Source organism: Primulina tabacum, chromosome 11, assembly GCF_025594145.1.
Source record: "Primulina tabacum isolate GXHZ01 chromosome 11, ASM2559414v2, whole genome shotgun sequence".
Taxonomy (NCBI): domain Eukaryota; kingdom Viridiplantae; phylum Streptophyta; class Magnoliopsida; order Lamiales; family Gesneriaceae; genus Primulina; species Primulina tabacum.
Genome location: NC_134560.1, coordinates 13,024,679 through 13,050,924, shown reverse-complemented (window position 1 = coordinate 13,050,924; position 26,246 = coordinate 13,024,679). Strand labels below are relative to the sequence as shown.

The 26,246-nt window shown below is 32.8% G+C and overlaps 1 protein-coding gene across 2 annotated transcripts; it reads right to left on the bottom strand.

The window, feature by feature from the left end:
• Nucleotides 1-1,392: 1,392 nt before the first annotated feature.
• On the bottom strand, nt 1,393-20,200 carry LOC142518233 (uncharacterized). Of its 2 annotated transcripts, none has more exons than XM_075620978.1 (15): nt 19,795-20,200; nt 18,188-18,566; nt 17,953-18,078; nt 17,771-17,875; nt 16,902-17,424; nt 16,635-16,675; nt 16,490-16,558; nt 16,303-16,403; nt 3,665-3,743; nt 3,475-3,573; nt 3,312-3,380; nt 3,136-3,185; nt 2,182-2,263; nt 1,957-2,051; nt 1,393-1,743 (listed from the first exon to the last, which is right to left on the bottom strand). In XM_075620978.1, the coding sequence occupies exons 1-15, from the start codon at nt 20,106-20,108 to the stop codon at nt 1,665-1,667; spliced, it is 2,211 nt and encodes a 736-aa protein (XP_075477093.1). In that variant the 5' UTR covers nt 20,109-20,200; the 3' UTR covers nt 1,393-1,664. The 2 variants fall into 2 exon arrangements, with proteins under 2 accessions (XP_075477093.1, XP_075477092.1); XM_075620977.1 differs by having other exon boundaries at nt 18,155-18,566; nt 19,795-20,199.
• Between the last annotated feature and the right edge of the window lie 6,046 nt (nt 20,201-26,246).

The window sequence follows — 26,246 nt, the reverse complement described above, 5'->3', positions numbered from 1 at the left end:
AGCGAGCATGGGGTGAAACCGATGGACAAATGTGGTCCTAATGCATCCTATTACATGTATATAAGTCGCCTTGGGAGCCTGGAGTCGATCCGATACCTGAAACTCACAAACCAAAAGAAACCGTGAAGCTTGCCAAGGAAAAATCGAAAATTCTGCATGTGTTGTTTCAAAATGTTTTGACATGTATCTCGGTTTTTGCTTGATAAAATATGATCATATACTGAAAAATAATTGATAATATGACTTGATTGAGGTTTGAAAGAAATCTAGACATGCCTGGTTTCGTTTCGAAAGAAAACGAACGAAACGACGACGACGCGGCACGGAGGAGATGGAGCGCTTCTCTTGTTCTTTCTAGTTCTCGATTTTTTCTCCCTTTCTCCCTAGCTATTACTCACGTTTTTTCTACTAAAAAGGGGTCTGATTTCGGTGGGGAGGGAGTGTGATGGAGTGGTTATGAGGGGTGAGGAGGATGGTGCAAGATATAAGGATCATATCAAGACCAAGTCTTCTCATTTTAAATTTTGAATTATGGTTTGATATCAAATGAGTTGGTGGATGCTTCTAGGAGGTAGTGGCCGATTTCCTCCCTTGATATCTAGACTAGGATGTGCCCATTAATTAATTAAATTGTGCTCCCAAAAATCCTAGAATTATCCTACTAATTACATGCAAAGAATTGGTCAAAAGGTTGATGAGTTGGCAATTGAGTTGCCTAGCAACTATGGGGCCGAAATTATGCTAATAAAATGAGTGGGAAGTGTTAGTTATCTAGTCAACTAATAATCCTTGAAAGCCTTACTAATCCTTTAAATAATTTAGTGAGCTAACTCCTTAATTATGCAACTTACTTAATCACCTCAAATAATTAAATTAAATCCTCAAACATCCCTTTCTAACTTAAATGAACTTACTTGCTAGCTAAATTAACTTCTGGAAATATTTCTCCAATCTTAAATTCTATCTCAAAACTCCAACTCCGGTCCGGCCTCACTGAAATAACTGAAATGCTAAAAATCAAACTACTGAACTGAAATAATAAAATAATTAACTTCAAAGAAATGTATTTAAAATAATCATGCAATGAAGTCAATTAAATTTAAAAATCTAGAATTATGCATGGCTTATACGTAGAGTGATTTATGGGTTCTACACCATCAATCAAAGTTCACAATGCAATTTATTATTTAGAATCATTTTGAACGGAAAAAAATTTAATTGGAGAAAGTGATATATTTTACAAAAGTATATAGTTTGGTTACAAAATTTGTTTTAGAAATGAAAAAAGATTTTTTCTAGAAATATTTTGCTCTTTATACTGCTGCTTTTTTTTTTTTGAAAATTCTTTTTCGTTGTTTCTAGTTTTGTTATCCAGAATTCCACTTTGGATAGACTGTAAATGAATTCCATTAGCCAAGAAATGAGTTGGCATTCTGCTTCTGTCGTCTGTTACAAATAAGGAAAGTAATGAATGAACATTACCATCTATCTGGATAAGTTAGTTAACTTTTACCTGTCTAGCCAAAAATCGAAAGCTTGGAAAAGGCCGAAAACCATGTACACATAGGAATGCATGTCATCACAGAAATAAGGGTGCGGAACCTCTGCGTGTTGGCAATCAAGGCGACTGGAGAGTTTTTAAGACATGGAAACTGACCTCGCTCTTATCTCCCAGCACCTGACCGGACTAAATCTGCCATTTTACGTATAATATCTTCAAACGATGGACGATTCTCTGGGTTACTGTTTGCAACATGGAGTTCAGCAGAAAAAATGTTGGGGTTATATAGTTTCATTCTCAAAGACGATCAATATAAATACAGTAAGGTGATCAGTGATGGAGGTAAACTGAACGATCTTCGGGGAGTTGGGATGGGGAAACTTGCAGTTTTAAAATACATCACTTTCTTCGTTTTTTTTTTGTCTACCCCCTCATCCACTGAAGCTGATTAATACCTCTGCCAGCAGTCAGAAATGATGGAGGATACTCGAGGATCAATGTTTTTGGGAAGGTCTAATCTGTGATCCATGAAGCCAACTACTCCAACAACCTTTAGAAAGGATGTTTAAGGAGTAAGGAAACATAGAGGAACAAATATATGCCAAGTACAGAGATTCAAGAAAAGATCGTGGTTAATGTTTCATTAACGCATACCAGGGACTGGGATTGGACGAAGTTACCTGTAAGGGATTGAAGTTGCTCCAAGGAACACATTCAGTCATTAGCTCCCACAGAATGACACCAAAGCTGAAGACATCTGACCTGTGGAGAGAAGAGAATAAATTTCACAAGAAACTGAAATTATATGATATGATGTTTTGGAATACCTAAACAACTTTACAAGCTTTGGCAAGACTATAAGCCATGAGTGAAGTTAATCAATCAACAGACACTAACCGAGCACAATGATTTCTAAGACCATACCCAAAATATCTCGACAATTTGGCTCCACTGAATATCTTATTCTATTTTAACTCAAAAGTATAAGCTAGTGAGTATTGAGCTCATCCAAGTAAAAGCTTATATTATCCTCGCCTGAGTTGATTAAATGTGAGATGTTTCTTAATGTGAGATAACAATGTCGTCCTTCACGTCTGACCACGCATATCATCAATAAATCATTTAAACTCAGAAACTCACACTTTCAGTTGAACCAGTAGGCATATTTGGAGCCTAATCCAAATTATAAGCTACAACTTTTCAGGTCCATCCATATTCTTTTGAACACCATTCTCCCCCTGATTGATCAGTATGACACTACTTTGCCAAATATGATTCTAATAAGCTTTCCTACAGTCTCTACACTAAACAAGCGCCAAGCTAGGTCAAACTCTAGCAAAAAAAGGAAGGTCCAAATCTTGGGCTTTTCTCAATTGATTCAGTTCAAAAGCACCAGTCCTGCAATCTCATACGTGATTATGCTCATGTTCAGCAATTTTTGCTCACTTGAATAACAAACATCGGCCTTTAAAAAAAAACATTGCATACATCAGATGTCCCCAAACTTAAATGTAACTGGAAGAAACAGTGCTCAATATTGACAAGGTCTCCTCTCTCAGCAAACAAACAGTGCTGTTTGCAGTAAATAATGTGTTTTTATGTGAAAATTGAAGAATCACCCAAAAAACAATTACTTCTCAGTTGACGGTTCATTGCGGAGAACTTCTGGTGCCATACACTGAGGCTGCAGCGATAACAAAGCATGATAAAATAAGATATATACAGCACTTATGGATTCATAACGAATTCGATGTAACAAAGTGACGAAAAATATCAGAGATCACCACAAAAAAGGGAAAGTGAACTTAACCGTGCCTCTTCCCGACTTTGCTGTCAAGAAAGTAGTATTCTTCAATTTTGACAAGCCAAAATCTCCAACCTGATAAAAGGCAATGTAATTAGGGTTTTCTACATACTTGATACATTTTAATCTAAATAACTTGATGACAAGTTCCGATTTCAGCCAACAATACCTTGACCGTCCAGCTTTTATCAACCAGAAGGTTCGATGATTTAAGGTCCCGATGCACTATGGGTGGATTTCTGTGATGCAAATAGTTCATGCCTTTGGTCTGCAACCAGGAAGAACCAGCATATAAAAGATGTGTCACTTCATACTTAAACACAGAAATTGGAAAATGACCAACTTGAGTAGAGACACACCACATCTATAGCCATCCTCAGGCGTCGTCTCATGTCAAGTGATTGCTTGCTTTTGTGAAGTGTTTTGAAGAGACTTCCCCTGATTATATGCCATGCAAACCACTCATATATTTTAGTCACCATATTAGACATATCTGATATACAATTACTGTGAAACTCTTGTGTTCTATGAAGTGTTTTGAAGAGACTTTGGCTGATTATAATACTTGAGCCTATTAGAATAACTACTTTGTATACATCAATTTTTTTCCAAATTTTCCCTCCCATTTAAGCAGGGGTGAACAGAAACCGAACCAGAATCCAAACCAAACCACTGGTTTGGATAGGTGTTTTAATGATCATTAACAAAACCCAAAAAATTGGTTTGGTTCAAACTTTATATTTTAAAAATCCAAATCAAACCGATTTCTAAATATATAATTTTTTTTGTCATCCATGTTTTTAATATAATATTTAATTTATATTATATCATTAGCAGTATGATAAATTGATAATGGATGTCGCTTTTTTAAATTTAGGTTTACAATTATTTACTCTCACCCATTTTATAGGTCCAAAAATAAGTCCATTAATTCAGGTTGTAAGCGTAACTTTTCATCATTATCTTTTATCGCTAAACAAACTTACAAAATTTGTATTGCCAAAATTTATACTTTTGATATAAAATTTGTATGTCATTATCATATATTATATTATTAAATGGTTTAATATTTGTTCGATTATTGATATTTATCTGTTAAATGGTTTAATATTTGTATGCATATTCAAGTTTTGACCCGAAACCGAGTCAATTTGTATTTGATCACCCCTGATTTTAAGCATTTCTAATCTTTTTTTTTCTGTAAAAATTTACGGTAAAAAGTAAAAATCTCAAAATATATTAAACTACAAACTTTGAAAAATTTTCTCTGTACTCAATTGTGATTTTCTTCACAAATTGAGAGACCTATTTATAGAATTTCTTTGGAAATAATCCAAAAATAAATACATCATCACACACTAATTTTCAATATTTACAACTCTTACTTTTAACATTCAAATATTACTTTTCAACTTGTGATGATGATCATGATACAATGATTGTCTTCATTACGTGTTTTATACTGCATCGTTAAAAACCTTACTAGGAAAAACACATTCAAATAAAAACCATAGTAAGGGAAAAAGAGTGCAATCACGTAAACTCGCCCTCATGTTAACACGAACAATTCTTCACAAATTTCGTAGATTGCGCATCCCAATACTATATCTATGCTTTCTGAATATTGTAGTAGGAAACGCCTTTGTGAAGAGATCTGATTAGTTTTCACTTGATTGAATGTAACGAATATCAATATCTTTATTTTCTCAAGCTCTTGGGTGAATGTGAAAAACTTAGGGGGGATATGTTTAGTTATGTCGCTTTTTATGTATCCTTCTTTCATTTGAGCAACACATGCAGCATTATCTTCATATAGTATCACAGGCTTTTTGTCGAATGATAATCCGCATGAGATTAGGATATGTTCGGTCATTGATTTTAGCCATACACATTCACGACTTGCTTCATGTAGTGCAATAATCTCGGCGTGATTTGATGAAGTTGTTACGAATGTTTGTTTCTGTGAACGCCAAGAAATTGCAGTGCCTCCACGAGTAAATACATATCCGATTTGGGAACGTGCCTTGTGTGGATCAGATAAATACCCAGCATCAGCATAACAAATTATGCTTTGATTGGTATCTTTTGAATACAAAAGTCCCAAAGCTTTCACTCTTCGTAGATAACGGAATATATGTTTAATTCCGTTGCAGTGTCTCTTTGTTGGATATGAGCTAAATCTTGCCAATAAACTTACAGCAAAAGATATATCAGGTCTTGTACAATTTGCAAGATACATAAGGGCACCAATAGCACTTAAATATGGTACTTCTCGACCAAGAATGACTTCATCATCTTCACATGGACGGAATAGATCATTTTTTATATTTAATGATATAACAACCATTGGAGTATCATCAACATATACAGCAATAATTACGCATCTGGATGTTGTTTTCTTAATGAAAACGCAAGGACATATTGAATTGTTTACGTATCCCTTTTTTATTAAGTGTTCACTTAGCCGATTATACCACATTCGACCGGATTGCTTTATCCCATATAATGATATTCGCAATTTCACATAATAACATTCTCTGGGTTTCGAACTTTGTGCTTCAGGCATCTTAAATCCTTCAGAGATTTTCATATACATATATTACTATCGAATGATCCGTATAAGTAGGCTGTGACAACATCCATAAGACGCATTTCTAAATTTTCAGATACCGCCAAACTAATCAAATACCGAAACGTAATTGCATCTATAACAGGAGAATACGTTTCTTCATAATTAATTTCAGGCCTTTGAGAAAAACCTTGTGCAACAAGTAGAGCTTTATATCTTACTATTTAATTTTTCTTATTTCGCTTTCGAATAAAGACCCATTTGTACCCAACAGGTTTTACACCTTCAGGTGTAAGGACTATAGGCCCAAAAACGTTACGTTTATTTAGCGAATCCAATTCAACCTGCATATGGCATCTTTCCATTTTATCCAGTCCTGTCGATTTTTAAATTCACCAGAAGATTTTAATGATCTACAGTGTCATTTATGATGTCAAATGCGACATTGTAAGAAAGTATCTCATCAATTTTTTTTATATCTTTTCGGTTCCATATTTTTCCAGTATTAATACAATTGATAGAGATTTCACGATTCTAATCAGTTTGTGGTTATGACGTAACATTTCTATCATCATGTATTTCTGCCGGAATATCATTTTCTATTTTGTGATCATCGTGTTTCTCTATGCTTTTTCTTTTTCGAAGATTTTTATCCTTGTAACCGATCGACCTTCCATGCTTCAAGCGTTTAATGACATCATGAGTGTCTTCAATTTGTTTCTTTGAAATTTCAATTCGAGCAGGGGCATTTACAGCATGTATATATGATTTAGTGACTCATTTTGTATTTACAAATGCATCTGGCATTTGATTTGCTATTCTTTGCAATTCCACAATTTGTTGTACATCTTTTTCACATTGTTTAGTTCTTGGATCCAGATGTAACAATGATGATGTATACCAAGATCTTCAGGTCTTTCAGCGGATGACCATGTGTATTTTCTATAATTCTTCGCATCATTGTTGAACCAGGATGTCCTAATCGATCATGCTAATTAATCATTACTGAAGAATTATCAACTATCATGTTTGATTCATTGGACTTATATATGTATAATGCAATCCAGTATGGAGCATTGGTAGTTTTTCAACTACATATTTCTTTCCTGATTTATATGTAGTAAGACAAATATATTTCTCAATTCCTTCATTTATTGTCTGTGTATCATACCCATGAGAATATATGTCATTAAAACTCAACAAATTTTTTTTCGATTGTGGTGAATACAAAGCATCATTTATCAAAAATTTTGTACCATTAGGTAACAAAAAATGTGCTTTACCACAATCTTTTATAAAGTCTACAGGACCTGATATTGTATTCACCATTGTTTTTGTTGATTTTAGATCTAAGAGATATCTTTTATCTCGGAGAATAGTGTGCGTTGTACCACTATCAGGTATGCAAACATCCATGGGATTAGTTCCTTGTTTAGCTTTGTTCATAGCGGTTTCCATATTTGAACTTCAAAAAATATGCAATGAAAAAAATTACTGACAATACATATGTAATTTATTGAAAAATATAAGACATATCATAATTATACAATAAAACATTAGCATATGAGCACATGAAAAATATTTTACATTTTGATTCCACCAATATATTGATCATTTTCAGATAAATCATTCAGAAAATCTGCAGCATCAAAATGAGTTGAATCACTCAAACGGCCACTGTGTTCAGTGAAATTGGTCTCTTTATCTTTCCCCTTTATCGATTCATTATAGAGCTTACAAAGGTGCTCGACAAATATGAGACCAATGTCCTGGAGTGCCGCATCTAAAACAAGAACTTTCAAATCGTTTTGAGTGATTTTCATTAACACTCATTTTCTTATGATGCCTTTTCAGTGGGTGGTTCGTGACGCGCTTTTGAGATGAGTTATAGAAGTAACTATCTCGATTGTTTTCAAAATAATGGCCGCGACCACGACCACTTCAACGTCCACGACCACCACCTCGACCTCGACCAAAACCTTGTCTATGAATTTAAATTTGGTTTTCAGGTTTAAATTCATTTTTTACTTACAGCATTTACTTCTGGAAATGCTGTTGATTCAGTGGGTCGGGACTGATAATTTCTCATTAACAGCTCGTTGTTCTTTTCCGCCACAAGAAGACATGCGATAAGTTCAGAATATCTCGTAAATCCACGCACTCTATATTGTTGTTGTAGGGTTATATTTGATGCGTAAAGTGGAAAATGTTTTTCTCAAGCATTTCCGATTCCGTAACCTCATGTCCACAAAATTTTAATGGCGAGATTATTCGATACATCGCCAAATTGTAATCACTGACTTTTTTAAAATCTTGGAATCTTAACGTATTTCATTCATCACGGACGGTCGGAAGTATAACTTCCCTTATATGTTCAAATCTTTTTTTTAATCCTTTTCATAAAGCCATGGGGTCTTTTTCCATGAGATATTCACATTTTAAACCTTCATCAAGGTGTCGACACAAAAAATTATAACTTTTGTTTTTTCTTCTGATGTCGAGATACCATTTTCTTTAATGGTCTCACTTAGACTCAATGATTCAAGATGCGTTTCTACATCAACAGTCCATGGCATATAATTTTTTCCCGTAATGTCGAGCGCAACAAATTCGAGATTTGCCAAATTTGACATGATAGTACTATAAAAATAACAATGAGGGGAAGTTTACATGACTGTACTATTTTTCTCTTACTATGGTTTTTATCCCTTACTATGGTTTTTACCCAATGGATTTTTTCTAGTAAGGTTTTTAACGAGCCAGTATAAAACACGTAATGAAGACAATCATTGTATCATGATCATCATCACAAGAGGAGTGTTGAAAAGTAATAGTTGAAATATTTGAATGTTGAAAATAAGAGTTGTAAATATTGAAAATTAGTGTGTGATGATGTGTGTAATGATGTATTTACTTTTGGATTATTTCCGAAAAAATTCTATAAATAGGTCTCTCAATTTGTGAAGAAATTACAATTGAGTAGAGATAAAATTTTATAAGTGTGTAGTTTAATATATTTTGAGAATTTGAGATTTTTACTTTTTGCCGTAAATTTTTACTTTTAACACGTTATCAGCACGATACTCGAAGGTTCGGTTTTTCATATTTTTCGAAGCTACAAAACACAAGAAAAAGGTAACAATCTTCAAAAGTAAGAGTATTTACTTTACTGTTTATTTATTTTTTTTTTATATATATTTAATGTATAATATAATGTTATTATATAAAAAGAGTTTATGACACCTCATTTTAATAACGAGATGTGATTACACTGCTTATATAATTTTATTGTGTTACTGTTTAATTATTGTATACATATATTTGAATAATATCTATATAAAAGGAGTCTATGACACCTCATTATAATAACGTGATGTGATTATTTCACTATTTATATATTTTTATTGTGTTATATAATAATTATACATATATTTGTATAATATCACAATATTATATAAAAAGAGTTCCTGACACCTCATTATAATATTGTGACGTGATATACATAATTATTTAAACATTATTAACATTATATACATCATATTATTACCATAAAATTTACATATACATACATTTATTTTTTTAAGATTTTGTAACGGTCATAAACGGCTAGTTTTTACCCTATAAATATGATTTTATAAACACATTCAATCACTCCAAACTTATTCTTCCTCCCAAAAATTTTCTCCTTAAAAATTTTCGAAGAAGAAGAAGATGACTCTTTCAAAGATATTTTGTATAATTATTTTGGTTATTATACTCACTAGTCTTGTATTTATCGGAAAATATATGCCTCGCTTTTTTTCTTTATTTTTAAGAATGCTTGTATTTATAATTTATCTATTACTTTTTATTGTCATATTAATAGAACTTAACTAATAAAATGCATTATTATTTTTCTAGTACCACCATGTCAAATTTGGCAAAGCTCGAATTTGTTGCGCTCGACATTACAGAAAAATTATATGCCATGGACTCTTGAAGTAGAAATGCATCTTGAGTCATTGACTCTAAGTGAGACAATTAAAAAAAATGGTATCTCTTCATCACAAGAAAAAGCAGAAGCTACAATATTTTTGCGTTGACATCTTGATGAAGGTTTAAAATGTGAATATCTCATCGAAAAAGATCTCATGGCTCTGTGGAAAGGATTAAAAGAAAGATTTGAACATATAAAGGAAGTTATACTTCCGACCGCCCTTGATGAAAAGAATATGTTAAGATTCCAAAATTTTAAGAAAGTCATTGATTACACTTCGGCGATTTATCGAATAATCTCGCAATTAAAATTTTGTGCACATGAGGTTACGAAATCGGAAATGCTTGAGAAAACACAATCAAACATTTTTCAATTTTCACGCATCAAATATAATTCTACAACAACAATATAGAGTGCGTGGATTTACGAGATATTCTGAACTTATCGCATGTCTTCTTGTGGTGGAAAAGAACAACGAGCTGCTAATGAGAAATCATCAGTCCCGACCTACTGGATCAACAGCATTTCCAGAAGTAAATGCTGTAAGTAAAAATGAATTTAAACCTGGAAACCAAAATCAAATTCAGAGATAAAATTTCGGTCGAGGTCGAGGTCAAGGTCGAGATGGTGGTCGTGGACGTGGACGTGGAAGTGGTCGTGGTCGCGGCCATGGTTTTGAAAACAATCGAGATAGTTACTTCTATAACTCATCTCAAAAGCGCGTCACGAACCACCCACTATAAAGGCATCATGAGAACATGAGTGTTAATGAAAATCACTCAAAACGATTTGAAAGTTCTTGTTTTAGATGTTGTACTCCAGGACATTGGTCTCATATTTGTCGAGCCCCCGAGCACCTTTGTAAGCTCTATAAAGAATCGATAAAGGGGAAAGAAAAATAGACCAATTTCACTGAACACAGTGGCCGTTTGAATGATTCAACTCATTTTGATGCTGCAGATTTTCTGAATGATTTCTCTGAAAATGATCAATATATTGGTGGAATCGAAATGTAAAATATTTTATTTTTCATATGCTCGTATGCTAATGTTTTATTGTATAATTATGATATGTCTTATATTTTTCAATAAATTACATATGTATTGTCAGTAATTTTTTTCATTGCATATTTTTTGAAGTTCAAATGGAAACTGTTATGAACAAAGCTAAACAAGAAACTAATCCCATGGATGCTTGCAAACCTGATAGTGGTACAACGCACACTATTCTCCGAGATAAAAGATATTTCTTAGATTTAAAATCAACAAAAACAATGGTGAATACAATATCAGGTCCTGTACACTTTATAAAATATTGTGGTAAAGCACATTTTTTGTTACCTAATGGTACAAAATTTTTGATAAATGATGCTTTGTATTCACCACAACAATCGAAAAGAAATTTGTTGAGTTTTAATGACATATATTCTCATGGGTATGATACTAAGACAATAAATGAAATAAATGAGAAATATATGTGTCTTACCACATATAAATCAGGAAAAAAATATATAGTTGAAAAACTACCAATGCTCCCTACTGAATTACATTATACATATATAAGTCCAATTGAATCAAACATGATAGTTGATAATTCTTCAGTACTGATTAATTCACATGATCGATTAGGACATCCTGGTTCAACAATGATGTGAAGAATTATAGAAAATACACATGGTCATCCGCTGAAAGACCTGAAGATCTTTCAAAATAATAAGTTTCAATGCAAAGCATGTTCTTTGGGAAAAATTATTATTAGACCACCACCAACTAAAATCCAAACTGAATCACATATGTTTCTTGAACGTATTCAGGGTGATATTTGTGAGCCAATTCATCCGCCATGTGGACCATTTAGATATTTTATGGTATTGATCGATACCTCCATCAGGTGGTCATATGTATGTTTATTATCAACTCGAAATGTAGCATTTGCAAGATTACTTGCTCAAATAGTAAAATTGCGGAATCAATTTCCCGATCATACAATCAAGAAAATTAGACTTGATAATGCTGGTGAATTTACTTCCCAAACTTTCAATGATTATTGTATGTCGATGGGAATCACTGTTGAGCATCATGTTGCTCATTTACATACAAAAAATGGATTAGTTGAATCATTGATTAAACGTCTACAACTGATTGCTAGACCAATGATTATGAAAACAAAACTCCCAGTTTCTATATGGGAACATGCAATTTTACATGTTGCTGCGTTAATTCGCATAAGACCAAATGCATATCATAAATACTCTCCATTGCAGCTTGTCTTTGGTAAAGAACCAGACATTTCTCATCTGCGAAATTTTGGATATATGGTATATGTGCCTATTGCACCGCCTCAACGAACAAAAATGAGACCTCAAAGAAAGATCGGAATTTATGTTGGTTATGATAGCTCATCAATCATTCGATATCTAGAGACTCAGACAGGCGACGTGTTTACAGTACGTTTTGCTGATTGTCATTTTAATGAGGAAATCTTGCCAATGTTAGGGGGAGAAAAGAAACATATCAAAAAGGAAATTACATGGTATACATCATCATTGTTACATCTAGAACCAAGAACTAAACAATGTGAAAAATATGTACAGTAAATTGTGCACTTGCAAAGAATAGCAAATCAAATGCCAGATGCAATTGCAGATACAAAAAGGATCACTAAATCATATATACATGTTGTAAATGCCCCTGCTCGAATTGAAATTTCAAAGAAACAAATTGAAGACACTCATGATGTCATTAAACACTTGAAGCGTGGAAGGCCGATCGGTTCCAAGGATAAAATCCTCGAAAAAGAAAAAGCATAGAGAAACACGATTATCACAAAATAGAGAATGATATTCCGACAGAAATACATGATGATGAAAATGTTCCATCAGAACCACAAACTGATGAGAATCATGAAATCTTTATCAATTATATTAATACTGGAAAAATATGGAACCGAAAAGATATAAAAGAGATTGATGAGATATTTTCTTACAATGTGGCATTTGACATCATAAATGACAATGAAGATCATGAATCAAAATCTTTTGGTGAATTTAAAAATCGACAAGACTGGATAAAATGAAAAGATGATATCCAGGTTGAATTGGATTCGCTAAATAAACGCAACTTTTTGGGCCTATAGTCCTTACACCTGAAGGTGTTAAACATGTTGGGTACAAATGGGTCTTTATTCGAAAGCGAAATGAGAAAAATGAAATAGTAAGATATAAAGCTCGACTTGTTGCACAATGTTTTTCTCAAAGGCCTAGAATTGATTATGGAGAAACCTATTATCTTGTTATGGATGCAATTACGTTTCGGTATTTTATTAGTTTTGCGGTATCTGAAAATCTAGAAATACGTCTTATAGATGTTGTTAACAGCTTACTTATATGGATAACTCGATAGTAATATATATATGAAAATCCATGAAGGATTTAAGATGCCTGAAGCACAAAGTTAAAAACCAGATAATGTTATTCTATGAAATTGCAAAGATCATTATATGGGTTAAAGCAATCCGGCCGAATGTGGTATAATCGGCTAAGTAAACACTTAATGAAAAAGGGATATGTAAATAATTCAATATGCCCTTCCATTTTCATTAAGAAAACAACATCCGGATGCGTAATTATTGTTGTATATGTTGATAATTTAAACATCATTGGAACGAATAAGGAAATTCAAGAAGTTGTGTCGTACTTAATGGAGGATTTGAAATGAAGCACCTTGGAAAAACAAAGTATTGTCTGGGTTTGCAAATTGAACAAAAAGAATGTGGAATATTTGTTCACTAGTCAAATTATACAGAAAAAGTCCTTAAACGTTTTAATATGGATAAATCAAATCTTTTAAGTACTCCAATGGTTGTTAGATCATTAAATATAGAAAAGGATTCATTCCGTCCATTGAAGATGATGAAGTTATTATTGGACCAGAAGTACCATATTTAAGTGCTATTGGTGCCCTTATTTATCTTGCAAATTGTACAAAACCTGATATATCTTTTTCTGTGAGTTTATTGGCACGATTTAGCTCATATCCAACAAAGAGACACTGAAACGAAATTAAACATATATTCCGTTAACTACGAGAAACGACATATTTGGGACTTTTGTATTCAAAAAATATCAATCAAAGCATAATTGGTTATATTGATGTTGTGTATTTATCTGATCCACACAAGGCACATTCCCAAACCGGATATGTATTTACTCGTGGAGGCACTGCAATTTCTTGGCGTTCACAGAAACAAACACTCGTAACAACTTCATGAAATCACGCTGAGATTACTGCACTACATGAAGCAAATCGTGAATGTGTATGGCTAAAATCAATGACCGAATATATCCAAATCTCATGCGGATTATCATTCGACAAAAAGCCTGTGATACTATATGAAGATAATGCTGCATGTGTTGCTCAAATGAAAGAAGGATACATAAAAAGCGACATAACTAAACATATCCCCCCTAAGTTTTTCACATTCACCCAAGAGCTTGAGAAAATAAAGATATTGATATTCGTTACATTCAATCAAGTGAAAACTAATCAGATCTCTTCACAAAGGCGCTTCATACGACAATATTCAAACAACATAGATATAATATTGAGATGCACAATCTACAAAATTTGTGAAGAATTGTTCATGTTAACATGAGGGGGAGTTTACGTGACTGCAGTCTTTTTCCCTTACTATGGTTTTTATCCCAATGGGTTTTTCTAGTAAGGTTTTTAACGAGACAGTATAAAACACGTAATGAAGACAATCATTGTATCATGATCATCATCACAAGAGGGAGTGTTGAAAAGTAATAGTTGAAATATTTGAATGTTTAAAATAAGAGTTGTAAATATTGAAAATTAGTGTGTGATGATGTATGTAATGATGTATTTATTTTTAGATTATTTTCAAAGAAATTCTTAAATAGATCTCTCAATTTGTGAAGAAAATCACAATTGAGTAGAGAGAAAATTTTATAAAATGCGTAGTTTAATATATTTTGAGAGTTTGAGATTTTTACTTTTTACCGTAAATTTTTACTTTTAACATTTTCAACATTTTCCATATTTTTCCTAACTAACTATTATCAACAAAACAAATAACTTTTCAATTAGTTTATATATACTTTTAATGTAAAAACCCATAACTAAATCAAATATTTGAGAAAATCCTTATTATATAAAAATATAACTAAGTAATTATTTGAAAACGTATCATGTATAACATAAATTAAGGATGAAACTCTTGTTAGAATAGATGTTCAATAAGTCAAATATTGGTTGTGGATTTGTAACATTTGATGGTAAAAGATGCTTAATTCAATCAGTAATATATTTATTTTTGGTAGACCTTTTATCTAAACCAATGACAGATCAGCTTTTGAAACTTATAGAGCATTTTTTTCAAATAATTTTGTGTGAGAAGTTTTCACCCCTTCTTTATATTTCAGTTTTCCATCTTTCTTGTTAATATTTTCATGTAATTTAGTAAAATGTTAGAGCTATATTATAAATTTAGTTTTGTTGTCACGTTGACAGATCAAATCGGTTATTGACTCAAATTTAATAAATAGTAATAGATTAGCATGTGTATAATATTTTCTCTTATATTTTATTTTAGATTGGATATAATGAATTAGAATCTATGTATTAGTTGCTTGATTGATTCTATTTGCGTCTTTATTAATCGTATTATTAGCGGTCGTGGCACACGCATGTGGTGATGCCAATGCAGGTACTATGGCAGAGGGGTGTGATAGAAGTATACGTGAACGTGGTGCTATGGTACACACAGTGCAACATTGTCATCACCGTTGCTCGACAGCCGAGCTATAGTAGCCTTAGCTTGCAGCAGCAGCTTTGAGGATAATTTTATGGAGAAAAGAGATGGATAAGAAAGACAGAGAGAAATAAGATGAAACCGGTGAAGTGGAAAAAGGAAAGAAATAGATAGAGCTACACTAGAATGGTTGGAAATTATTGTTTATTATGATAAAATAAAAGTTTAAAAATATTAATTATGGTTTATTATGGTATAATTAATAAAAGGTTGAAAATATTTAAAACTAAATTTATTTGATTCCATAAAAAGTTTAAAGTTATTATTTCTTAATTTATCTAACCAAAAATTATATTAATCATCCAACATTATTTTTAACCTGCAAAATCATATCATTTATCACTTGTGATAAACCAAACAATATATAGGTGTGAAACTCTATTATCCCATCACTAACAAAATAAAGATCTTCTGAATTTTAATATTGGTTGGTGGTTAGCTGTCTATAAAACATAGTGATAGAAATGTGATTTTTTTAGGGTTGTATGTTTTAAGATATTTGAATAATGTTGATACCACCAACTTTAATTTTTGGTGCAATATCAGCTTCTCAATCCTACAACTTTGTTCTACTTATTCAAGACCAAAGTACGCACAATAAGAATTGATATATATACCTGGGCAAGTACTCAGTGACAATGGCAAGTTTTTCATGTGAACATGCTGCCCCCATAAACAGCAGTACATTTGGATGCCTTAGTCTTCTCATTATATCAATCTAAAATTACAAGTTGTAATCTTTATAACAGATTCTTATTGCATTATCACTTGAAACAATTACCACTTTGTGTAGAGCGCACCTACCTCTTTTTTATAGTCCCGCAACATCCCTTCATTGTATTGATTCCCACAATAAACCTTAACAGCAACATCCTAAAAATGAAAAAAACCAATATGCATCATAAAGAAAAAGAAGAAGATCAGAAGACCCATGACATTAAAAACATACCGATGCATTCCATATTCCATGATATACAACAGCAAAAGAACCTGAAAGGAAGCACAGTCACATCAAAGTTAACCAAGAGCTCCAAGACCACTTAAGTATTGCTGAGTACAAGTTGAAACACACCAATGCATGAAAAACTCCTTATATTACATATAACAATTTCGAAAACCATTACTTCTACTCATGCAAAAATTTGACCTAAAATCATGAGTGCGACCCCATTTTGAATAGGAATTTAAGCTTCAACAATTAATTCTTTCATTTCACCTTGTCCGATTTCTTCACGAAATTGTATATCTTCCCATAGAATTTCACAATCTACACCCATGTGTGATTCATTGTCATCCCTGCTTGACGTACTTCCATGGGCAATACAATCACTTCCTTCTGAACTAAGGAACTTTGGAGAACTTGACTGTTTAGGTGATACATGCTCTACCTCCATTGATTTCACGGACTCCTCGTGATTTACTCGAAGGCTTTGTTTAAGCAACTTATCATGCTCACCTGAAAAGGCTCTAACATGGGAATTCTCAAAATTATTTGAGGGATTAAAATGCATGTTTAAGTGTTTTCTTGCAATAGCATTACGAGACCGTGTCTGAGGATTATTCTCAGGATTTCTAAACTCGAGATTATTTACATGCTCCATCGAAGCTCTTTGGGAAAATGTTTCATTTTCGACTTCCTTGTTTTTTGAAAAATCATTGGAACTATTTTTTTGACTGTTCTCATCCATGAACTTCTTGCTGACAGCCCCAATATGCAATTTTGACAAAACTTTTGCAGCCTGCAGTTAGAGATACAAGGTTTGTGAGAAATATGTTAATTACACAAAAAACTATGTTTTTCTGTCAGCTATATTATTTAAAAGGTGCAAAACAAGATTAGATAAGCTACCCAAACTAGCATACAGGCTAAATCGATGATAACACTGTACACGCAGGTGAAGAAAGTGTTATAAGTCTTGAACTACCAATATAATGAAAAATAATAATAAATGAAAGAAATCAACTTGAAACAGATTATAGGGATGGAGAAAACTGCTTCGAACTGTAAAACTAATCATAACTACAAACAGAGAATGACTGATGTCTATGTGTGCAGAAAGAATGCACAATTTAATCGAAAATTACAATTTTCGAAGGCTGGGAAAATTTGAAAGTTGACTTCTCCTGCTCAGAGCTCTCTGCTTGACCTTTTCTATTCCCTATTGAAAAGTTGAATATGAGATTTGCCATCTGTAAAAAAGTATTACTTTATTCATCGTCTTATTTTGATAAATTAAATTTAATTCACCAATTGAACTAAAGCTCACCGGTGCTCTTGGTGGTTTATCTGCTTTTGTAGCTTGACACCGCATTTCCGCTTCCTCGTTCTCCCTGGTGGTTCTACAGGTGTTGTGGGCTGCATCACCGCGTTTATGCAATAGCAATGTTGAAGCCTGATGAAGTGGAAGAGAAGAGTAAAGAACTAAAACATTTGGGTAGAAATAGAGATAAGTTCACAATGGTAAGCACCAAATTGGAAACAGACGAGGCAAGCTGTTGTACTGCTGCAATTTGTGGCTGAGGGTGCCACTGAGTCTTCTTCCGATTTATTCCCCTTGCTTGAGGTTGGTTGCTGTCATCATGATGATGTGTTCTCAAAAGTTCTGAATTCATGTCATTAAATATATGCGCATCATTTGACACACTGATGATACCAACAAGCTGACCATCCTCATATAATGGGCTTTTGGTCACCATTGCAGTGAATATTTGACCTGTCCTCTTCTTAAGAGTAAGCTGACCTGACCAAGATTTTCCAGTGCTCCACCTCTCAATAATATCCTCAGTTGAATGATGGTGTTCTTCATCGTAATCAAGTTCAACAACTCTTCCAACGACTTCACAGTCTTCATATCCAAAAAGTTTTTCGGCTGCACGATTCCTACCAAACAAGATATGTCCTTTAGGACAAGAAATATAAAAGATAATAAGGCCTTTTGCACCATTTATGGACCGACATCAATAATTCATCCTCAATTTGGACAAGGTTGTGCTCTGTTCTACTTGCTTTCTAGGCAGTCAAGAGATATGACGAAAACAATCGTAATTACCAATATAGCCTTCGACCAAGTGGTGGAGCACGAGAGGGATAGCTTGCAAGGGTGGTGGCTCCCCTCCCCATCTTACATTTTTCTCAACGAGTTATTTTCTAATATCAACATCAAATAAAAACGTCACTTCACCTCCTACATTCAAAAATTCTTTAGTTTTTGGTCGTCCACCCTAATTGTAATTCCTCCCTCCACCATGGCTTTGGTCTGAGTCATTTAGGTAAATTAATGTGAGAAGCTTTTTATATGTTGTATTAATCTACGTCCATAGACTCATGGTTTTTCAAAGTTATAGAGATATTGAATTCCCCCAAAACTTCTGGTTCTTTATCCAATTCCATAGTCAAAATTAGATCTAGACTTGGGACCAGCAATATTAAAGCATATACAAAAGAAAAGTAGGCATATTTCTACCCTTGAATAATGAAGCTCAGTCATTCAACCCCAATAAATCTAATTATAGTTGGTCTAAGAAATCCATATACCCTTCAATTTTATATATAAGACACCAGAAAGAAATATGCAACAGATTCAACTAATCAATTAACTAGCTCTTGAATATTATTATTTTTTGAAATCCTCGATGTTCAATCCAAGACTATGAATGTGATAAACATTACTAGAATTTTGTTTCACGAAAACACTGGTATTTTATATTTTTCTGAATCATGGATCCGAACAGAGGATCTTTAAAGTTCATATCGAAAAATCAATGGATCCAAACTCGTCCAAAATGAGTCTAAAATATATAAATAATAATGCATAAGTTCTAAAAATTAAAAACATAAGAGCATGGACCGTAGAAGAAACACAACAGACACGGATTCAAATATTCCACAGACAAATTCTTCAAAAAATCAATAAAATGCCTCATTCCAACAGAACAAGATACTATCAGCATTCTATATATGATCCATAGATGCATGCACACCTCCCAAGTCAAACTGCCCGGATAAAATACTAGGCCAATAAATGAACGAGAAAACCATCGAACATACACACGATTACTCCCCACAGGAGATTTTCAGCTGGTCAAATATTCAAACAAGTGATCTGTACCAGTAAATTATCTCTCCGGTGCCAGCTACGCTAACGTAAACTGCATGACCCATGTGCTCCAACATTCTCTTGTACGGACTCTCCGAAAAATACGCTCCGGGAAAGCATGAAATCCAATTGGATGACGCCAAGTCGCCCGAATCTGACGCCACCTCGTTTTCTTCAGAATCCCCGCCGGTGCCACACGACTTCTCTTGCAAGAGAACGTCGAACTGTTCCTTGAGCTTATTCTGACTCGCCTCCAGACTTTGGAACCGATAGGACAGCTCCTGGTACACACCAGCCGGAGAGCTCTCGCCGCCTCCGCCGTCCATGGAGGAGGAACTGGCGGTATATGGGCTACGGTGGCTGTTGAGTGGTGGAGTGGCCAATATATATATATATATATGTGGTTGTAATTAATTATGGTTTTAGTTTGATTACTTGAGAAAGTTTGAATTATTTATAAATATTGCAAATTGAATTGTGGACTGTGGAGCATAAGGGCTTCCGCCACGTGGCAGTTGACCTATGGCATGCTGACGGGTGTGCTTATGTAATTTGTTAGTAGAAGGAGTTGGATGTGTTTCGTAGCTTAAATCGATGATACAAAATTAGGTTAAAACTCAAATTTCAAGTTTGAGATTAGATCGAATTACTTAATTTAATTGTGACAAATCTTTCGTTTTCTCACAAAAATTATTTCAAGTATTTTTAAATAAAAATGCCAGATATTCAATTTGTTTTAAATGAAAAAAAATGCTGTACACTTACTTTATTGTACAGTATAAAATAGATTTAGAAGTAATATTTCGACATTCAAAACAGCGATAATCCAAAAAAAAATGCAAGGATAAGAAAACAAAAAGAGTAAAAATAATAGTTTAATTAAAAAATAAAGAGTGTGAGCTATTTATAGAGTATTTGGAGATTGTGTGTATAAGGTTTAGAAATTCGAACTACGTAACCTGACTGCATGCAAATCTAGGGTTTTATTAAAATGTTTGAGTTATTATTTTTTTAATGAATTAATAAGATTAGGACATTATTATATATTTTTATTTCATGAATTGCTAGATTTCATTTATACGGGCTTTTAGATGTACTTTACGCGCGAACGAGGAACGAAGACGGAGGACAGTTAAGGAAAATGTTTTATTTCAATAATTAACTTCAATTATTTGACATATGGTGTATTTAATTTGAATTTTTGAAAATGAGCCTTTTAAAGATATTTTTACGCATCGAGCATATTTTAAATCGGTAGTCGATTTTTGGCTAAGTGGAGGATTTTTTGAGAGTTTGGGTAATATTTTCGAAAATGTACCTAAACAAAATATTTTATGTACATGTCATTGGCCTAATGGGCTTGTTTTATGGAGCTTTTGGGCCTAGACCTTTACACTTTAGTCTTTTAAACCTAGGCTCATTATCCTAATTAATTATTATACCATTGTTTCACTCCCCAAAACCCTACCCCACCTCCCCTCTTTCGGCCACCCACCTCTCAGAAAATAGCAGCAGCTTTGGTTCTCTTTTTGCAAGAAAATTTCAATAGAAGCTTGTCTCGTCTCTTAGGTGGCTCGTCCCTCGCTTCGTCGATTCGAATTTTTGAGCGTTTTTATATCAAGGCACGTCCTATAGCTCTTTTTCTCATCGATCACATCATAATATGTATGATGAATGTTTTTGCATGATATCTTATAGATCTATCGTTATGCATCGAATTTATATGACTTTTTCATGAAAAATATGGGATTTCTTCACTTGCATCTCACGTTTCTTTGACATGTGTTGGAATATTTCATATTCGCAATCTTTATTTTGATATTAACAAAACTTGTTATTGTTTTTCTAACATATTTACTCAAGTGTGAAGTTATTAAAACAAGAAACATGTTGAAACTGAATTCTGCACAAAATGAATTTCTGGCAAGTTTTGGTAATTTGATGATATCTCTCAACTAGATGATTCAAATGACAATCCGCTAACTAGACTGATCAGAAAACTCAATTTCTAACAAGTTGTATTGCACGTCAGTTGGGCAAAATCGGAATTTATCGAGGTCTAACTGATCGCTGAATTATCAAACTGATTGCATGAAAATATCAATCAGTTGGGTATGAGCAGTTACGATACTTTGGTCATATCTATCAGCTCGGTCATTAGAATGAAGCGATTCAGTATGAGTTGGAAAGATAAGACGATAATCTACAAATCATCTTCAGAAGTAGAAGTCTGAATAGAAGCTTAAGATGCTGATAAATGACGATTAACTACTTGTTCTGCACAAACTGATAGGCTGATTTCAGCTGGCCAACTGAAATAAAACTGAATCAGACCAGCTGAAGACCAGTTGAATTGAACCAGCTGAAACTGAACCAGACCAGCTGAAGACCAGTTGAACCGAACCAGCTGATGCAGGTGATCATGAGGATGTTGAGACTGAAGGCATTGAAGACTGAGTAGGCGAAGCTGGGGTGCACTTGATAACCCGAGGACCTTGCATTTCTTCTGCATATTATGATTAGGATTCATGGGTTTTAAATAGTAGTTCAAAATGTTTTTGATTTTTTTATGCTTTGGTGATTGTGAGATTTCTAGAGATGGTGGTCAGTTTTAAACAGTAACTCATTTGATGAAGTCACGTTTTAAGATTTTATTTAACTGCAGTTATTTTTATTCAGTGATTGGATGACTTTTAAAGTGAATGATTAACTTATTTATACGTTTATGAGTGTGTGTATGTTCAGTCATAATTTTCAAAAAAAAAAAAAAGTATTATTTAAGAGGTAGATGTACAGTGTGTGTTTGGATCATAAAAGGACTAAGACTAATATCTTTAATAAAGGGCTTCTTAATAACTAAATGAAGATCAAGCCTCGTGTTAATTTCTCTTGTGTGTTTTTACTAAGCATGATAAAAGATATAATTATACCAATAATCATATTCCATTATGTATTTTTTTTATGGGATATATTAACTCATAAAGATCATTCATATTTATCTAATTTAAATTTTAATAATTTATCATATACGAAGGTTGATAAAAATTGATCATTTTTTAACCAATAAGCTTGACAATTGAACCAAAAAAAAAAATTTTAATACTCTTTGCTTCCAAAAAAATTTAATGAAAATAAGATGGATATTCATAATTTTTATTATAGTATTAATTATAAAGTAAAAATTGATAACATTATATTAGTAAAACTGTGAAAAAAATATTTAATTTTAACCAAACTAAAAGTTTTGCTATGTGAAATAATATTATTTTTAATTATTGAAGTGTTAATTTACAACTTGTTAATAAATCTTAATCTCAATCTTGATCAATCTAACTAAATAAGATGATATAAAAAACTTTATCATGTGTTTGGTTTGGTGAGCTCAATGCTTCTTGTGGTTTCAGTGTGGATCGGACAGTCTTTCAACTTGGATCTACATGGAAGAACAAAGGTTAGAAGGCCTTGAAAATATTTCTGGTGTAACTTTTCTGATGCTTAAGTTAGTATTTGGACAAAACTCTAGCGTGCGATGTGAGTAGTGTTATTGATAGAAATGAGTGAATGAATCAAACCATAAGAGAAACCTGATATTTATGGAGTTACGAAGAATTAGATACATTGTAAGAGAACAACTCTTAGTATGATAAGTCGGTGAAACACCAGAGTTATGACGAGATTTGTGCCAATCTAATCTTATCTCATGGTACTTTTCCATAATCAAGAATTTTATATATGCAGTTTGCATTAAGTATACAAATAAATTAAATGTTATAATTGAATAAAACCATAAAATAATATTAAAATAAAGATGATTTTTATATAAAAGTCAATAAATTCCAAGTCACAAGTTGACTTTTTTTTCCTAATTTGATTTGTTTTAGATTCATCGTTCGTAATAATGTTTGGAATTCAGCAAATCATGTAATTTATTTGTTTTATATATGTGTGTGTTGAATTTTATTATTTTAATTCTTGTAATTTAACACATATATATATAATTAATATTTAATTATAATATTTGAAATTTAGGATTTTTCATTATTAGTGTATAATATCATTATATATTCTTAGTGTCATAAGTATGTCTATTAGGTGCAAATATTTTAATATAATAAATATGTTTATTACTAATTATTAATATAATAGTTAGGTTATTTCCTATTTTAATTAAAGTCTTAATATTATTAGTGTTTTTTTATTTATTATTTTCATTAACGTTGTTTATTTATGTGGTAAGTAATAATTTTAAATTTTTTTTGGAAGAATAACTGTGGAGTATTTATAAGTTTTGATGACGAGCTTCGAATCATAAAAGTACGAAAGTATTAAAATTAAGCAAATAAGAGACTTCGGCACACAATATTTAGAATACCCGTTGCGCATATTTCAGTTCTACCGAATTAAGAGAAAGGCAGTCGTTATGGATTTATCCAATATCTTTACTATCTACAGCATCGTCTATGATTTGTTTCGTTAAATGATGAAAACATATAATCTACAAATCCGATTATCGGAGAATATTCAGTAAACAAAAAAAAAACATTATGGTTTTCAAGGGCTGCCGATGCCAGGAAATCAGCTGCTCTATTTTGTTCTCTATATATATGGTGTACTCTGACCTCCCATTCCTTGGCGAGTAAGTTCTGGCTTTTGGAAACTAAATTGATCGCGGACGAGGATGGTGTCCCTTCGCCATGGAGCCACTTCACTACTATCTCTAAATCGATTCCTAGCACTATCTTTTTTTGTCCTGACTGCCATGTTAGGTGTAGTCCTTTCCACACAGCCCATAGTTCTGCTTCCTCACTTGTACAGCTGCCGATGTTGATGATGAAGCCTCTAATCCTTTAAACACTCTCTTTACGATGTGTTATTTATTCTATCTTAGATTCACAATCTCTGCTGAAAATTTACAATTACACGCATAAAGTTTTATTATATATATTTCAAAGATCATTTGTGATAAACTTTTAATAACAAGTGTATCATTTCTACATTGTATTTCATCTGAGTTTTTGTAATTGACAGAAAGAGTCTTTATGTACGTGATTATTTCTAAGTTGTGAAAAGTTGATACGAAGTGATAGGATCAGGTAAAGGTGAAAGAGTGTTTAGAAAGGGAGTTGAATAAACACTAACAATTTTCTCAACCTTTTCTCTTTGTATGAGTCAATTTAGTGATAAACTGATACTCGAGAATCTTTTAAGTCGATATCAATCAGTTAACAATAAAAGTGCGGAAATAAACTGACTGATAGATAGAATAAAACTGAAATAAGAAGACACAAGATTTTATGGATGTTCGGAGATTTCAAACACTACTACATCACCCATTCTATCACAAATATAGGATATTCACTAAAAGACTTTGATCAATACAAAGAGTTGTAAAAACCTACTACATTTTTGGACTTAACAATGTCAAACTAAATTCTTAGTTACGAACCAGTTTACAGTACTCAATTGGACTGAAATAATTTAGCACAACCGATCTCTTCAAGATCAAGTATTTTAATAATAACAGTTTGTGCTTGTAAGCTCGAAGTGTAGCCTTGAATGCTATGAATGTATACAATAAGCGTGAACTTTGAAATTTGCAAAGATTTCAGCAGAGTAACATCTCAGGTGATAGAATAATATATCGATTGGGTTGATTCCAGAGATCTTTTTCTCAGCTGCTCTTCTCTGCTATTTACAGGCTTTGCCTCCAAGTGTAATATTTAATACGATTTGAAACTTTCTATCCGATGTTTGCCACGTCAACATTCTTCTAATAGTCGTACACTGCAGATTTTCTGAAATGCGGTGATCCAACTACTTGTTGCAGTAAGCTTTTGTATAATTGTCGGTTGAACGTCCATTTCCTTAACTGACGACGTGTACAGCTGAAAGATTAGCTGATAGGATGTAGCTTATAAGCTCACAACTGATCGTAGTAACTGATCAGTCAGTCGTCTGCGTAGTTCAGTTTGCTAGTCCAGTTGCCTTTGAAAATCTGCGTACTAATCTTCAGTTATGGACAACTGATAGTTTGCATATTTTAGATCAGTTTCTATCAGTCTTCTTGATCAGTTAGTTCAATCTATTAAACGCTCAGTTTGTCAAATTTTCGAAATTCAGTTTCCAACACTAAGAGTTTCAGTTCGGCATTGGTAAATCTTATTGAAGTTGGTAGTCTCAAATTGTTGTAACTATCAAATTAAGTGGAATCACTCTGAAAACATAATAAAGGAAGAAGCTGTAAAAGAGATTTATCATACGAACTTCCATAAACAATCCACGTGTAATTTATTTTCAGCTGCTATACTTTTCCTTATCCATTTACTTATCGTAGTCTATTGATTTCATTTGGTCAATAAGTTCGGCTGGACTTTTCCCGCACCGATTCTTTAGTTGTCCACCGAGCCTAGAAGATCAAGATTTTCTTTTGACTACTAACAGTATATGAAATCATCTTTGCTCAA